This window comes from Ipomoea triloba, chromosome 12 (assembly GCF_003576645.1).
Source record: "Ipomoea triloba cultivar NCNSP0323 chromosome 12, ASM357664v1".
In the NCBI taxonomy this organism is placed as follows: domain Eukaryota; kingdom Viridiplantae; phylum Streptophyta; class Magnoliopsida; order Solanales; family Convolvulaceae; genus Ipomoea; species Ipomoea triloba.
In genome coordinates this window covers 11083640-11100908 of record NC_044927.1, presented here as the reverse complement: position 1 = coordinate 11100908, position 17269 = coordinate 11083640, and the positions used below count along the sequence as shown (strand labels likewise).

The 17269-nt window shown below is 34.9% G+C and overlaps 2 protein-coding genes across 2 annotated transcripts; one reads left to right on the top strand and one right to left on the bottom strand.

The window, feature by feature from the left end:
• Window positions 1-1203: 1203 nt before the first annotated feature.
• LOC115997921 (syntaxin-132) lies at window positions 1204-8029 on the top strand. The gene is made up of 13 exons (XM_031237342.1): window positions 1204-1419; window positions 3279-3386; window positions 4657-4713; window positions 5141-5189; window positions 5638-5726; window positions 5811-5884; window positions 6608-6650; window positions 6726-6786; window positions 6898-6923; window positions 7009-7086; window positions 7187-7267; window positions 7415-7480; window positions 7613-8029. Exons 1-13 carry the CDS (start codon window positions 1402-1404, stop codon window positions 7784-7786), a joined length of 924 nt encoding a protein of 307 aa, XP_031093202.1. The 5' UTR covers window positions 1204-1401; the 3' UTR covers window positions 7787-8029.
• A 2962-nt stretch (window positions 8030-10991) lies between these two features.
• On the bottom strand, window positions 10992-13907 carry LOC115999951 (probable glycosyltransferase At3g07620). The gene is made up of 3 exons (XM_031239926.1): window positions 13481-13907; window positions 11772-12339; window positions 10992-11515 (listed from the first exon to the last, which is right to left on the bottom strand). Exons 1-3 carry the CDS (start codon window positions 13815-13817, stop codon window positions 11032-11034), a joined length of 1389 nt encoding a protein of 462 aa, XP_031095786.1. The 5' UTR covers window positions 13818-13907; the 3' UTR covers window positions 10992-11031.
• Window positions 13908-17269: the final 3362 nt, after the last annotated feature.

Here is a 17269-nt window from a genome sequence, read left to right as displayed (position 1 = left end):
AACAAAAAAAACGTTTTATTATTGATGAACGGGGTGAAATTATGGAAAAAAAAAAATATTCTGTTAAAAATAGTAATGCTACATTCTTTTTTAATTTTCTTTGAGTGACATGACAAATTCACAGTCATTATCTGAGAGTATATGCCAGGTAAATTTCACCTTGTAACTCTAGTTACAAATGATCAAAGAGGTAAATAAGCCTAAGTTAGAGCATCTACATTATAAGTTTTTTCTTCATTTTTAAAATAGTAAAAAAATTTGTGTGTTGATTTTTAACTAAAGTAGGATATGGTTTTTTTTGTGGGTTTGTTCTCTTGCAAAAACAAAACCTTTGTATTTTTTTTTTAAATTTTTTTAAAGGGGGCAGTGAGACACGCAAGTGCGTCTCACTGCTCACCCAAGCAGTCGCGTGTAGACTCCTTGTTTATTTATTTATTTTTTAAAAATGTTTTTTCTTTCTTTTTTCCGTGACAGTTTAGGTTTTTTTTTTTTTTTAAGTTTTTTTTTTCTATTGTTTTATTATTTTTGTTTTAAATTTTTCACAAAATTCAAATATGTAATATATTTTTTAGAATTAAATTTTAAGTAATAATTTAATTACAATTAAAATTTAAAATAAATATAGCAACAACGAAAATTAATTTAAATACTTGTAGTTATGATTTTAATTAAATATAGTTATGTTTATTTAAATTAATTTTCATTACAATTATAAATTTATAATTCAAATAAATAAAGAAATAATTCAAATATAGAATGATTAAGGTTTTTGAAAAGATGAACTAAAAAAAAAAAGGTTTTTGAAAAGATAGAATAATTAAGGTTAGTCCACACAAAACTGATAATTTTTGTGATCGAGTGAGATAGTAAATGATAAACTGGATGTTGGGCTCATAAAAACAGGGAAAAAAACTCCACTATGAAGATGCCTTTACCTTGCTCAAACCAAGAACAACAGTTCAGTTCTATAAGAAATCGAACTTAAACATTATCGTTACCAAGTCAACCGTAACTCATTTCTTTTTAAATTAACTTTTTAACTTTTTAATATTTACTAGGTGATTATGAAAACAAAATAAGGAGTAGAATGTTTTGAATAGGGCATTAGGACTTAGGAAGTAGGAACAGTTAAGAGCAGAACAAAATTACGGAGCTAATGAAGGAAAAACGTTTGAAATAAAGAAATTGAAAAGGAGAGACCCTGTCTGTCACCTGTATCACACTCTTCCGGTGGAATATCTCTCTCTCTCTCTCTCTCTCTCCCCTGTAGTTCCAACAGGAAAACCACATTCTCTTCTCTCTCTCGATCTGTAAAATCCCAAACCCCTAAAGCTCAAAGAGCCCTAGTGATAGCGCTAGCTGCCTCAAAGCTGAAGGAGATCTCTCTCATTCTTCCTCACCATGAACGACCTTCTATCGGTACTTTTTCTCAGCTTCTCTATCTTCTAAATTTCATCACTTTTTAGCTTATTTTTCTTTGTTGGCACCGGGAAAATTGCCAATAACTCAACTGACAACTAATGAATTCCTGACAATTTCGAAATCTCATAGCAGTGTATCATATCGATATTTGTAGTTGTATGGCAGTGGTAGGATTTATGGGCAATTTTTTATCTGTTTGATTCAATATGCGAAGTTTTATTGTGTATCAGATCGATCCTTGTCGGAGACTTATTATTAGCTTTTGATCTCAACATCTAGTTCATTGATAAGTTGGCAATCAGAATTTAGTTTTGTTTGTATGTATGCAATAGAGTTTATGTTTCTTCTTAAAGTACATATATAGCTCTCTTGCTTTCTTTTTGAGTTCATAAATTTAAAATTCTACAATTGCAAGTATGGAGAGGAGGGTTAGGGAGTGGACACATGAAAGAAGCAGCAAGATGATTTGTAGAACTGATATGAGCAATACTTCTAGCTGCTTTGCTGATTTTCCATGTATTTATGCTCTTGAGCAATGATTTGAAATGAAGTTAGTCTTTACAGTGTTAGGGTAAAAGTTCTGAAGAAATTGTTACTTTGAGAGCTTGACCTCTGTGACCTTTTATAATACGGAGTAATACAGTTCTTGATTATTCAAACACCTTGCCAAATAGCAATAGTAAGACGTCTTGTAACATTGTATCACTTGTATGCTAGTTTTCCCTTTTAGGTGGTGTGGTGATGCACATTTCCTTAATCTGTGTTTCCACTATGGCCTGTTCTGAGTACAGTCCTTTGTTTCTTTTTTAGCTTTTAGGTAGTTGTTTGTGAAGTAAAATTTTCAGTAAGAATATAAAAAGGTTACTGGCTTGATTTCATTCTTTTATCCTTGTAGTACCATAATCTCTGTCCAACAGGGTGCACATTTTATTTTACACATGCTCACTTGAATTTTTCAAATCGAAATGCATCTTACATTTATCTTCTTGAGAATCTCAGCATAATCTACATTGCTTAAATTCTTACATGTTTACAATCCAGTCCTAGGTATCCTCAATAACTTCTGATCTTTGGAAGTTGCATAATTGATTGTCTATCAGCCAACTTTAGAACAGAAAAAAGTATAGGTATTACATAAGCAGTGGAGCTAATTTCCGGATTTTTTTTTTGAAAACTTTTCCCGCCTTAAAATGCATAAAGACCATTTTAAAATCCTAAAAGCAATAGTGTTGATCTTACATTATTGCAAAGGGTCCATAACTATTGTTTGTCAGCTGCAATTTCCTCCTCATTGCTGCATATAATCTTTGTTTTATCTTATTCTTCTCTCTTTTCAGTAATTTATGTATTTTGTCTGGGCTGGACCAGCAGAAGGAATTGAGATTTTAGTGTTTGTGCCCTTAGCATTTGCCCCTCTAGAGTCCTAAATGTAAAAGTGCATGGAATGTAACTTTAATATGTGGCATGAAATCATGAAATCCCAAGTCCTCTTACATTTTCAAAGTTTTATTAACTACTTCTGTTTATACATCCATTCTGAGGGTAGCTTGTGTTGTATCCCCAACATTACTCCACAAGTTCTTTGAAAATTAATAGCAGACTTCACATATCTATTCAAAATCATAGAATGTAGAATGAACTCTACTCTAAATAGCCAATGTTGCACTAGAACACTAGTCTAAATAGCTGCTCATTGATGAGTGCAAATCATTGTAATCAATATTGCACCAGAACACTAGTCTAAATAGCTGCTTTTTGGGCCTTAAAAGTCTACTTGTGATGGCTGAATATTATTCTGGTAATTTTAATCTAAGGCACTCTCCTCTCTTTAGTAATTGCTGTTGTGATTTTTCCAGGATTCTTTTGAGATCCCCAGGGATCAGAATTCTAGAAATGGAGATATTGAAATGGGAAATCAGAGGCCAATGAATTCTGAACTTGGCCTGGATCAATTTTTTAAGCAGGTAGCTACAGACTCTTGTTACTCTTCTTAAATGCACAGGGTATATAATTTGATGTTCCTTGCTTATTGCTTGTGTCATTCTTTTTTCTTTTTCTTTTTTTTTTTTTTTTTTTTTTTTTTTTTTTTTTTTTTTTTTTTTTTTNATCAAAGAGTATAGTTTGTTCTTGCTATTACAATTGCTATTTGTGTTAGTTTCCTTCTTTTATTTAGAAAAAAAAAAGGTGGCATGACAATTTTTTTGTTGTTGAATTTGTAATGGTTTTTTTTTAGTTTGCACATGGGAATCGGAATCAGAATGAGAATCAAATACTTGGTAATGTTAATAAGTTTTGGTGAAAATATTTTGTATGTTTAGTAGTATGGTGGAATTGAAATGATTACCAATAATATTGTTGTTTGGTTATGTATGATCCTATAATGGGAATAAATGTTTTAAAAATACAAGAACAAAAAATCAAGACAATTTATTCTAATAGAAAGACATCCAAAGCACCAATATGCATGAACAAAAAAAATAAAAACAGAAATCTAAAAGCACTAATCCAAACTTAAAAATCAAAGTACCAATTAATTAGGAAGGAAAATAATGCTAAAGACCTTGTAGTCTAGTGGCACCCGATGTCCCGATTAACACTCCCACATGGATGATGGGAGTGAAGTAGCTATGAACCCTTATTTTATTAAGAAATGTGTTTTCTAATTAAGAAGGTAATCAAATCCCATAGTAGTGTTCTAGAAACCTGTCAACCAAACAATAACAAAGAAATGTGTTTTCTAATTAAGAAGGTAATCAAATCCCATAGTAGTGTTTTAGAAACCTGTCAACCAAACAATAACAATGACTTTGATTTCATTCATGATGGCTAAAACTAAGGGTATGTTGATTTCATTCATGATGGCTAAAACTAAGGGTATGTTTAGTTCATGGGTTTACACACTAGGACTGGGAATCAAAATCAGTGTTTGGTTAACAACTTTTTAGAACATAACTATGAGATTTGATTATCCCTTCAATTAAAAACCTCATTCCCTAATTAAAAACGGGTATCATTCTATCTATCTTATTGGCAGGGCCGGGTTTTTTTTTTTTTTTTTTTTTTTTTTTTTTTTTTTTTTTTTTTTTTTTTTTTTTTTTTTTTTTTTTTTTTTTTTTTTTTTTTTTTCACTAGTTTCTTGTGTTGTAGAGAACTAAGAATTAGTAATTGTTTTGAGTTGAACTTTTCAAGCATTCCTCTTTCAACAACCTTTCTTCTCTTTTCTTTTTTTGCAAGGTTCAAGACATTGAGAAACAATATGATAAGTTGAACAAGCTCCTCAAAAAGCTTCAGGTATGATTATGTTTTTACATCTGCTGATCTCCTTTTACTATACTAAGTTTATATGTGCCATGTGCCCATGTTTCCCTTGGTCACAAAATGGTACTTCTGAGAAGCTATAAATTGAAATTTAGCTACTTGACAATTGACATAGTCCGTTATATTGTTGCATTTGAAATAGTTTTAGTAGTGGATTGGATGTAATGGATTTTAGGAAGCCAAATCTGCATCCAATCCTCCAGTGGCAGAGGTTTGCATCCCATCCACTTTTGGCAGATGTAGATTGGATGGGAGCAGATTTGGCGGATCCATACTCACCCCTAGTACTGATAACGATTATAGAGAATAGTTCTTTTAATATACACAATAGAATTCAAACAAGATATGACTTGATCATTGAAAATAAAATTTCAAATTCTCTCTGAAATGCTACTGTCAGGATGCTCATGAGGAATCAAAGGCAGTAACAAAGGCTTCCTCTATGAAAGGTACTCGCACTGCTTGTTCTTTAATGATCTAAGAAGTGCTGTAAACATTGAGTTTTCTGTGATTTTATTAAGTATTTTTAATGTGCAATAGACTGGACAGTGTTTGCTTATTATCATGAAGAATAAGAATAGTCCGAGACCATTATTTCAAAAACCAGAAAATTTTTTAAGATTTGCCCCTGTTCCTAATTTGGTCCACATCACTCTCCCAATAAATCTCAGCAGACTTTTGTAGGATTATGTGTATAAAGTAATACCCTTAAGCTTCTGAATGAAAAAAAGGTTTTATTGGCAACTGCATCTCTTTCCAGAAAATGCTAAACATTATAGGTCACACTGGTTAAATTTATTTCCTTGCCATGTAAAAGTCTAATGTTTTTTGTATTTTGAAATTTGTTTGTTATTGTTTTACTTAGTCATTCATGAATCATACTGGCATAATCTGCAGGAATAAAGCAGCGAATGGAAAAAGATGTAGATGAAGTTGGAAAAATTGCTAGGCTCATAAAATCAAAAATTGAGGAGCTTGACAAAGATGTAAGCAAGCAGTTGCTGATATCTAACTTTATTTTAGTCCTTTGATTTCCTATGTTGTGATTGTTTGTATTTATATCTCTCCAGAATTTAGCCAACAGAAATAAACCTGGATGTGGCAAAGGATCAGCTGCTGACAGATCACGAACTGCAACAACAGTGTAATTTACTCTGTTCATTTTTTTTTTAAATTTTTATTTTATTTTTAAAGTTTAGTTTTTAAAACTTGTTGGTAGCTATTGTTTGTGGGTTCTCTATAATCAAACTTATTTTCCGTGGTGTATAATTGTATATTGCCAAATAGCTTCCTTGTTGGAATTTTGTTTTGGAGCAGCCTATGTCATTGAATTGTTACATTGCTTGGGAAATCATGCTAATCTGGGAAATATAGGCTCACCAATTTTTGAGGCAATGAGGAGGTTGGCTGAGGCTTATCATTTCCTTGTTTAATTTTGCATATTCATATGTATATACAGTCTAGGATATGCCAGCAATGTGAAGACAATGGAAAACTGTTGCTTCTTCCTAATTTGCATAGAGATGACTTTTCTTTTTGTGGGAATATTGAATTTTTTATCATACATGCATGTGTTTGCTTTTGGTGCAACTGTAGTCTGTAATGATTAAGTTCTGCTAATTAGTGGCATGTATAAGATTGCATGGAAGTCTGAGAGCTGTAAATGCCATTAATTCTTCAAGTGTCTGAAGAGGAGCTAGACTATAACCAGATTTAGGCATTTAGCTGCCCCTAGTTCTGTTAATGGGCTTTGCAAAGGGACCTGGCCACTTCAATCTGGATGCAAGCTTTATCCTTCTCTTCTAATCTTTGCAGGCTTTTGATCTAATTAATCTAAAGGTGTTTATATTAATATTTTTTATTGCAGTGCCTTGAAAAAGAAGTTGAAAGACAAGATGGCTGAATTTCAGGTACTTCCCGTGAACTGAAATGGGATTTTCCTGCTTTCTTATGCTTTTCTTAGTTGTAATTGATCAACATTGCAGACTTTAAGGGAAAGCATCCACCAAGAATATCGTGAGGTTGTTGAGAGGCGTGTATTCACAGGTTTAAGAATTTCCTTATTTGTTCCTTCTGCGTCAGTTTTTTATGTGTTCGTAAGTTGTAACCAATAGTAATGACCTCTTGGTGTCTGTCTAACCTTTTACTACTTGACAGTTACTGGGGCTAGAGCTGATGAAGAGGTGAGTAGTAGTTCCTGTGATTTTCTATGACTGATCTCTTTTGTCCACATTGTCTGATTCACCACACCCCCCCTATTCTACTTAGACAATTGATAGGCTGATAGAGACTGGGGACAGTGAACAAATATTCCAGAAAGCAATTCGGGAACAAGGACGAGGACAGGTATACTTACCCTGCACTATAATAACATAAGTTGAATGACACTAGAATTTATGATAATCCGGTTAACTTGTATCTATCTTCTTTGTGTTGTGTTTTTTAGGTTATGGACACCCTTGCAGAAATTCAAGAACGGCATGATGCAGTGAGAGAATTAGAAAGGAAGCTATTAGAGTTGCAACAGGTATCTTTAACCTCGGAAATCGAATTTAAAACTTTTTACATGTTTCTTGGCATGGAATGCTAGAGTTTAATAGAATACTTGTGAATTTGAAGAAAACGGTTTCATGTTTTTTTTTTTTTACTCTAATCATAACATTCTGTTATACAGATATTCATGGACATGGCAGTGTTGGTTGATGCTCAAGGGGACATGCTTGACAATATAGAATCACAGGTAGTCGCAACTCATTAATTCTCCTCCCAAAGTCCTGGCATCATAACAATTTGTGTGTGTGTGTGAGAGAGAAAGAGAGAGTTATTTGTTGAATTGAATTAAGTCTCATGACTTGTGCTGCCCCAATATTAGGTTTCTACTGCGGTTGATCACGTGCAGTCAGGGAATGTTGCGTTACAGAAGGCCAAGAAATTACAAAGAAATTCCAGAAAATGGATGTGCATAGCTATCATTATCCTCCTTTTAATCGTTGCAATCGTTGTTGTTGGCGTCCTCAAGCCGTGGAACAGCAACAAGGGCGCGTAGTATCTTCTACCATTATGTACGCAATGTATAAATTTAACACAGTTTTTAGTGTAATTCCATTACTACTGTCAAAATTTTTCCATTGATTTCTCTGCTGCTTGGGCTTGCCTGTTCCTCTGAAGGTTTGACTAAACTTTGATTGAAATGTTTACTCGAGTAATACGATGTTGGCTACTGTCTATAAATGTTGTATTCTGGTTGGTTGCACTTTATATCTAAACCATTTTCTACAGTTTCAGAAAATCTATAGAGTACTATTAAAGCAATATTCAATGAAGGCAGTTCTTTGTGTGTGTGCGCGCTTAAAGCCATATGATTTACAGTACTGTTTGCATTACCCTATCAACTATAATAAGGGGCCGTTTGGTTCAGGTCATCTGAGATTACCTAGGTAATCTCAGTTTGGTAATGTTATATTACCTTGTTTGGTTCAAGTTATGAGATTACCTGGTAATGTTATATTACCTCAAAGCTGATGTGGCGGTAATGTGATTACCTCCGTTTTTTTTAGGTAATCTTAGATTACCTTGAATTGTTTCAACTTTGCCCTTGTTAACTAATCCTTATATAATAATAATAATAATAATAATAACAACAACAACAACGCAATAACATATATAAAATAAATACATGTTTATATAATCAAATATACATGTGTGTATATTTATATATTTATTTTTTTAATATTAAGCATCGATACATTCATACATATAAATAAATACACACACACACACACACACACACACATATATATATATATAAAGGACATTATGGTAAATTGATCCATGTAACCTAAAATATAACCTTAACCAAACAAAGTAATATTATATTTCACAATCCAAACCAAAAACATCAGGTAATCTTACATTCCCAAAATTTCACATTACCACATTACCTTCCTGGAGGGGTAATCCAACATTCGGTGAACCAAATGCGCCCTAAGTCTATAAAGTGAAACCTATTTCTCCTGGAAGTTTTCAAATAGCAATGTCTCTGATCTACAAGTCAAATGTAAAAGTTGTCACCAAATCTGTAAAGGCTTTTATGATGAATGGATTGCTTTGCACAGCAATTAATCTCATTTCTAAAGCTCTCTATCCAATGTCATTGTTTACTTATCTCCTCAAAGCATAATATATTGGTATTTTAGCCTAAGACATTAAAGGCATTTTGGTGAAATTTAAACCTTTATATCAAGTATAACAATTTATATCATAACCTTTAAACTTGGCCTTCATTACTCAATGTTTATGCTTTATGATAATTATGCTATTCGATTTATAAATTTTTTTTTTATTTTTATAAAAAGGCTCTAATTGACTTGAGTAACTTGATTTTGTTGAGTTGGTTATGTGCGAGAATAAATGTCCAATTTAAAACATTACAAAAAATAATACCCCAGAGTAATAAATAAATAAATAGCAAAGTTATAAAATCTAATATTATTTAGGTTAAATTGTTGTAATAGATTCGGTAGCATTAGCCAATAACCTTGTGGTCTAGTGGCACTTGGTTGCACCTCATGTGAGAGGGGATGGGTTCAAGCCTCAGTGGAGGTGATGTTGTCTTTTTGTGCTTTTATTTTATTTAATTTTTGAAGTTCGTGTGGGGCGGGTCAGCCCCCATTGACACCCCTATTAATTAAGATTGTGCATTTTTTGTTGAGTACTACTGACTCTGTTACAATGTAGTATCTGTTCATATCTACTTTCTCAACCTACTGAAGCACAAAGAGTCAACAGTTATTAAGATTGTGCATTTAAAAATGCTTGATAGTGTATTCGCGGATAACTGAAAGTGCATTTAGAAGCTCTTGTGATGACACAGAGAAGGAAAAATGTATTGTCAAGCATTTTTAAATGAACAATCATAATTACAAAATATTACATAAATGCAACCACATTTGTTTTTTCCTTTATCATTGATTTTCAGCATGTGATCATCCTTGATGGACGGATCAAATTTGTCCGCAGTTCTCACCTGGGAAGTTGTTCTTATGTGAACTTTATATATATATATATATATATATATATATATATATATATATATACGGATCAAATGGTTAAATCTCAGTCATTAATCTAATTCAAATCAATAGTGCAAAATGATGAAAAATTTTAAAAGAAAAATGCGATGGCATTATGGTAAGTTTGTGTAAGGAACTCCAAATGTTCCGTCTTTGGGTGCATTATTTTCCCTTCTTCGAGTCTCTTCGAATGCATATTTATTTTATTAGCTTCTCAAACGATAGGTGCATTATTTTCCTTCTTCAAGTGCATATTTTGTCTTCTTTGAGTGCATATGTTTGTCTTTTCGAGTGCATAGTTTCTCTTTGAATGTATATTTATTTTATTAGCTTCTCAAAAGATGGGTACATTACTTTTTCTTCTTCAAGTGCATATTTTGCCTTCTTCGAGTGCATATGTTTGTTTCTTCGAATGCATATTTATTTTATTAACTTTTCAAAAGATGAGTGCATTATTTTCCTTCTTCAAGTGCATATTTTTTCTTCTGCAACTGCATAGTTTCTCTTCGAGTGCATATTCTTTATTAGCTTCTCAAAATATTTACGGTGCATGCCTAACTTTAAACGTTGAGATGCATAACTATGAACCTACAGATATATAACTTTGAACATTGAAGTGCATAACTTTAAACTTTATGGTGCATAACTTTAATACTTATGGTGCATAACTTTAATACTTATGGTGCATAACTTTGGTTAATCTTTTGATGCGAGTTATTCAATTTTTTTTTAAGTACATGCAAATTATTCAATTTAGTATTAGTAATGGTTGAATTTGGTTGCAGAAGTGATCCTCACCTTAATTTTGTGATTAACACTCAAGTAAAAAGCAGAGAAAGAAACTTGTATACATACAGACACTTGTATGTTGTATAAACCCAGGGAAGATCAATTGATTTTTGCATTCTAATTTGTTTCATTCCAAATTCAAACCAATATAATGAAATGCTAAAAGCCACCTAAATCAAAAATATGATACGATTCAGAAGGAATCTCTCTCTAGCGTTTTTTTTTTTTTTTTTTTTTTCCTTTTTGAACGATTAATTGGATTAGATCAACAACTCAGATCTCACATCATTTTTCACCTTGGGAGCTCCTTTGCACCAGAGCTAGTCCCTATATAATCAATCACATAGTATATTTGAAAAATCTGAGCAGTAGAATAAAATGGAATGGAATGGAAAGGAAAGAATAAAAAGAGGAGAATAACATCTATAATCTATTGCAGCCTCACAGAACTTCGTCTTAACCATAATTCATACATGACCATATAAAATGCATCATAATCAACAGGGCAAATCTGCCATTGAAAGTGTTTTCTCACCTTCATCACGTTGCTTTGAAGTTTTGTATATCTATCATCACTTATACCTACAAGGATTTTCTTCAATAGAGGGATATCTAATGTAGCAACAACAATTGAGAAGCTTTTCCAGTTTAATATGTCTGCAAATGGAAGATCGTAATGATTGGCAATGATAACAGGGACACATCCATAATACAGCGCATCACCAATCCGAGCTGTGTTTATTTCGAATCCTTTGACGTGCAGGCAGAATTTGCTAGCCAAAAGTTCCTCGGCATAAGCTCTTCTGTCAAGGCGACCAAAGTGCACAGAGATCTGAGAATCATTTCCCCAACACTGTAGAAGCCTTTCGCGTACTGGAGAATTGTTTGTTCCCGAGAAAAATGCCAACTTGTTCCTGAAATTCATCCAAATGAATATAAAACTTTTCATCTTCACTTAATACTCGTTGTGAGCATAAATACAATATGTGCAGTCTAACTATCAGCTTAGGCTTTTAGTTGAGATGGAGCACATGCTTTAATTTAGTATCAGAGCCATGCAAAAGGTTGCGCATAAATATAATATGTGCAGTCCAACTATAGCTTTTAGTTGAGATGGAGCACATGCTTTAATTCTCGTGTATGCAATTCAACACATTAGCTTTGACTTGCCTTTTATATAACGTCGGATCCAGATTCCTATCTTGCCTCGGCCAAATCTGTGGTAAGGATGCATCTTTATGTGGAACATAAGCCGACAGGTAATAACTTGAGGAGCAGACAACTTGGATGGCGTTAATTCTAATTTCAACTGCCTTCTCCATGGCAGAACGACCGATGGAATGGCAAGCAACATAAAAATGATCGGACCCACCAGATCTATTCCAGTAAGGGTACTCACGACTAATGTTGGATATATAGCTTCTGGTGAAGTCTTGAATTCCATTGACCCCCACTCTGGGGTCGTGCCGCAAACGAGCAACTGAAAAAGGAAGAAAGAAGAGATCCGCACCGAGAGGGTCTTTTGTTATGAAATGGCTTTTCATAAGCACTTTCTTGAAGTAACTTTCACTAGCATAGTTTCCCCCTGGCTCAAAATCAACTGGCAAGAGCACATTGGCAAAGGGTTCATCTTGTTGGTGAGGATACACATAAATCTTCAAGCTCCTATTCATTTCCTTATAGTTCTCCATAAAGATATCTCTATCATAGAACACCTCATTGTCATTCACAGAGCTTCCTGAAAGTAAAACCAAATCATTTCCAGATTCATGATATATATAAGTGACAACTCAGGAAAGATAATAACCGGGGCAGGAAACCCAGTGAAATTGAGCCACACAGAACATATTATCGGGGATTCGACATAGTGGCAATGACTACCCCTTGAATAGACAAATTTTATACCCAATGAGGATCTATATGTGTCAATAAACTCGCAAAAATTTTCTATGATCACCACTTTCAACTTTAGTCTAAGTTACTATCAAGTTCTCTTATTTGCAAGAAGGAAATGATCAAATAAAAAGAACAATATTAGTAAAATAAATTATTAAAAAACCACATATTACTAAATAAAGTTCCCAAGCATAGCAATCAATATCTTAAAGTTCCGACTATTTGAGTATTTGGACCCAAAAACAACAACAATCAACAATAATAATAAGAGAAGTGAACAAATAAGCTATATTGAGTTCCAAATTATAATGAAAATGAAGTTCCTTTACAAATAGTTAATCTTTTCTTTCACTTTAAAATTCTTGAGAATCCCTCAAGCTTTTCCCAGATGGCCAGACATATTTAGCATTTCCCAACTTTAAGTAAAATAGAAAAACTCTTGACATTCAGAAAGCAAATAGCTTAATGGTGAAAACTTATCTCCAATAATGATTTTAGAACAATTTGAGCTCATATAATTCTTCCACCCCACAATTCCTCTTCAAACCAATGTCTTAATAGATTAACAAAGCATTGGCAACCAATTCACCTAACCCAATCCCCGGATTCTAGGTACAGGCATCTAGCCCTATGACTATCAATTCATGAAATCTTAATATATTAATTTATCATTTTATGTATTTTTACACTTACCAACTAATTTAATAATTAATTTTACAAAACACTTTAATTTCAATTTGTTAGCTTATTAACTACTGACTTTTCAGTTTTCAGCTGCTAGCTTTAAGCGTACCAAAGAGAGTCATAATCTCTCATAATTCACAATAGTTTTTATTCTGATTCATCGCACAATAAAGCAAGTTGCTATTTGCAGAGCATCCAGTTTCAGTATGATCTAAATTTAAGAATCTAAACAATAGGACGCCCAATAGCGTAAATTAAGCACAAGATACAAGCTTCTGCACAAACGAAAACATACATACCATTCGAATTGGAGAAAAATCCCAGTGCCCCCTGAATTGATCTCTCAATAATCTGATCATTAGCAACTCTCTCTTTAGCATCCGCTATTGGAGACCCAGGAAGGGAATTGTTAGGAGAATCGGAGAGTAGCTGTAAAGAGGGTCCATTAGAAAAGTGGGAGAAATGGTGGGGAGGAGTGAAGAAGAAAGAAGAGGTGAAGGAGATGTAGATGAGAACGAAGAGAGAGGTGAGGAGAGCTAAGGTGGTGGGCAAGAAGAAGAAGAGAAAGGCTCTGGGAGAATAGGAATCGCGGCGAGGAGTGAGGATGTTGAGCATTATCAACACCTGAGTCACCATTGATGAGGTTTCTTGCTGCCGCCTACCGGTTTAGTCCACACTCCAAAATATTCATACAAGCGGAAGCCGGCAGAGCTGTGTAGAGTGGATTTAGCTAACGGAGTTTTCCACAAATTACTAGTTTTTGTGTTGGGTAAGTGTTCCTTTATGTTCATTTATTAATATTAGCAAACAAAATTTAGAGCTCGATTAATAAAGGAACATAGTCTGAATAGTGATAACCTCGTTTGCTATGAGATCATGAACAAGCTTGTTTGTATTCGTTTAGTAATGCTCGCAAACAAGCTCGTTTAGGTTCGTTTAATAATGTTCGCGAACAAGCTCATTAAGTGTTCGTTTAATAATGTTCGCGAACAAGATTATGAACACATGTCAGGTCAGACAGTAAACTACTACAAATCCAGTGTGTGCTTCAATAGGAACACATCAGATGCTGACAGGCATGGCGTTATGGAAGTCCTGGATGTTACCCAAGCACCAAGCTTTGGTAAATATTTGGGGCTACCATCTTTTATAGGGAGGGAAAAGAAGGCGGTTTTCTCATATATTGAAGACAGAATCAAACACAGAATTGGTTCATGGAATAAGAGATTGATTTCACAGGCGGGCAAGGAGGTGCTGCTTAAAAGTGTGGCCCAGTCTATGCCTACTTTTTCTATGAGTGTTTTCCTACTCCCTGATTCTGTTTGTATGTCTATTGAAAGGGCCATGAACCGTTACTGGTGGGGATCTGGGAATAGTAGGGGTATTCACTGAAAGGCGTGGGATCGCTTGTGTATCCCTAAGAAGTATGAAGGCTTGGGGTTCAAGGATTTGAAGGCTTTCAATCTGGCCATGTTAGGCAAGCAGGCCTGGCGATTTCTGATAAGGCCTAATTCGTTAGTAGCAAGAATTTACAAATCCAGGTATTACCCCAAATCTTCTTTTATTGATGCTACTCTGGGTAGTTGCCCGAGCTTCTGTTGGAGGAGTATTATGGCTGCGCATGATATGGTTTGCAGTGGGGTTCGCCGAAGAGTAGGGAACGGGAATGAAACACTGATCTGGGCCACCCATGGTTGAATGATGATCCAACCCCGGTGGTGCATACACCAATGCCCCACCAACTCAGTGGTTCCCTGGTCTCTGGACTGGTTGACCCAGGTTCTGGTTCTTGGGACCTCTCTATTCTTCAGGATATTTTTCTCCCAAGTGATGTGGACCGCATACTGAGGATCCCTGTCTCACTACAGTATTAGGATTCTTGGTTCTGGGCGGGAGACCCAAAAGGCTGCTACACGGTAAAAGAGGGGTATAGGCGTGTTATTGGAAACTTTGAACATACCCCGGGTACTTTTGATAACTGGCTACATCTTTGGAAAATTAAGTGCCCTACAAAATGGAAAACTTTTATTTGGAGAGCCCTAACTAATTCTCTTCCTACCACTACGAATTTGATTATAAAGAGAGTTGAGATTGATCCATCATGCCCAATGTGTGGTACTTTGCATGAAAATATAATGCACTCACTTGTTTTATGTGATTATTCAAAGCTTGTATGGAATGAATCCTCCTTGCATGTTTCTAATATGAGTGGTAGTGATTTTGGGGGGTGGTTTGATAATGTGATTGCTATGCTGACTGATGACAACATTATCTATGTTGTAGCTCTGTTATATCACATTTGGAAAGCCAGGAACTCAGCGGTTTGGGATGCTTGCTTACCACGCCCATCCCGTGTCTGGTTCACCGCACACGCAGCAGCTCAGGCCTGGAAGGAGGTCCACGTTTCGCCACATCCGCAGCAGCAGCCGGCAGCCGTGATCTCCCAGCCTGGAGTTCCGCAATGTTTCATCGATGCCGGCTTCGATCCACACTCTGGCACGGCCACAGTGGGCGCAGTACTACTCTCGCAGCACGGAGGTTTCGTGGCTGCATTCAATGGTCACTTACCTTCGTGTGACTCGCCACTTATGGCGGAAGCCTTGGCCTGCAAAGAAGCCCTCTCATGGCTAAAGGGTCGGAATCTACACTCTGTATGCATCTACACTGATTGCTTCACGCTCAAGAATTTGCTCACCATGGATAATACTAGTCTTTTTTCTTATGTTCGTTATTCTGTTGATGCCATTAGGGCTATTATGTCTACTTTTACTAGTTGCTCAGTTAATTTTATTCCTAGAGCTGCAAACAGAGGGGCTCACGTTTTGGCTACGTTGGCTTACTCACAGCTTGGTTCTTTGTTTTGGGATTCTATCCCCCCGAACTCTATTTCTGAGTTGATTTAATCTATTCACCTAGTTGGTGGTTTTCAAAAAAAAAAGTGTTTGTTTAATAATGTTCACGAACATGTTCACAAACATATATAATTGTGTTGTTTGTTTGGTTATTGTTCGTGAACGTAGATTATGTCTTGTTCACGAACGAATTGTGTTTATGAACATGTGCAAATGTTTGGTAATTAAGGGTGTGTTTGGAAAGCTGGAAAATATTTTCTGAAAAATGAGTCATTTTCCGGAAAATAGTTTGATTTCCAGTGTTTGGTTGCATTTTGGAAAACTGTCTTTTGTGTGTTTGGTTCATTTTCCCGAAAATGAGTAGAAATGTATATTTTTATATTTTTATTATTGTATTTAAAATATAAAATATATAAACTAATAATATTTATTATAAATAAAATAAATAAATTAATTAATTTAAATTTAAAAAAAAACAAAACAAAACAAAACAAAAATGTAAATCGTCGCTGCTCTAGTTTCCGGCAGGCTGCCGGAAACCAGTGTGCCGGACTGAGAGAGGGAGCCCGTCCGTCTCTCAAACAAGTGAACAAGCCATTTTCCGCCAAAATGGCTTTGTTTTCCCCAGTCAACTGAAATTATTTTTCGTTGACTGGGTTTTCCCATGGTTGCCAAACACACAAAGCCCGGAAAATGATTTCCAGAAATCATTTTTTGAGCTTCCAAACACACCCTAAGTGTTCACGAACCTCTTCATGAACGTACACGAACATGTTTGTGAACGTGTTCGCTAACGTTACACGTTCACCAACACGTTCGTGAACGTGTTCGTTAACATTAACAAACACTAATAAACGCTTAACAAACGAACACGAACAGGATTTTAAATAAGAGTTAATACCCATTTTAGTCCTTCGACTATAGCGTAATACTTGATTTTGTCCCGAACAATTAAAAGTACCTAATTTAGTCCTCTAACTTTTAAAATCACACCCAATTAGGTCCTTCGTTACAATTTCAATCTACTCACCATTATTTTGAGGGCAAATAAGTCATTTACTCCTCCAAACCCGTTTATTGACGTCTCTGTTTGGGATCTTCGAACTAGATCACAGAAACGACGGGTCGTTCATGTTCCAGATCTTTGATTCAGATTGCAGAGCCGTGGGATTTGGTGTCGGCAACAGAGTTGTAGAAGGGCACCACCGTCTACCGGCTAGCAGCCTACCCCCAACT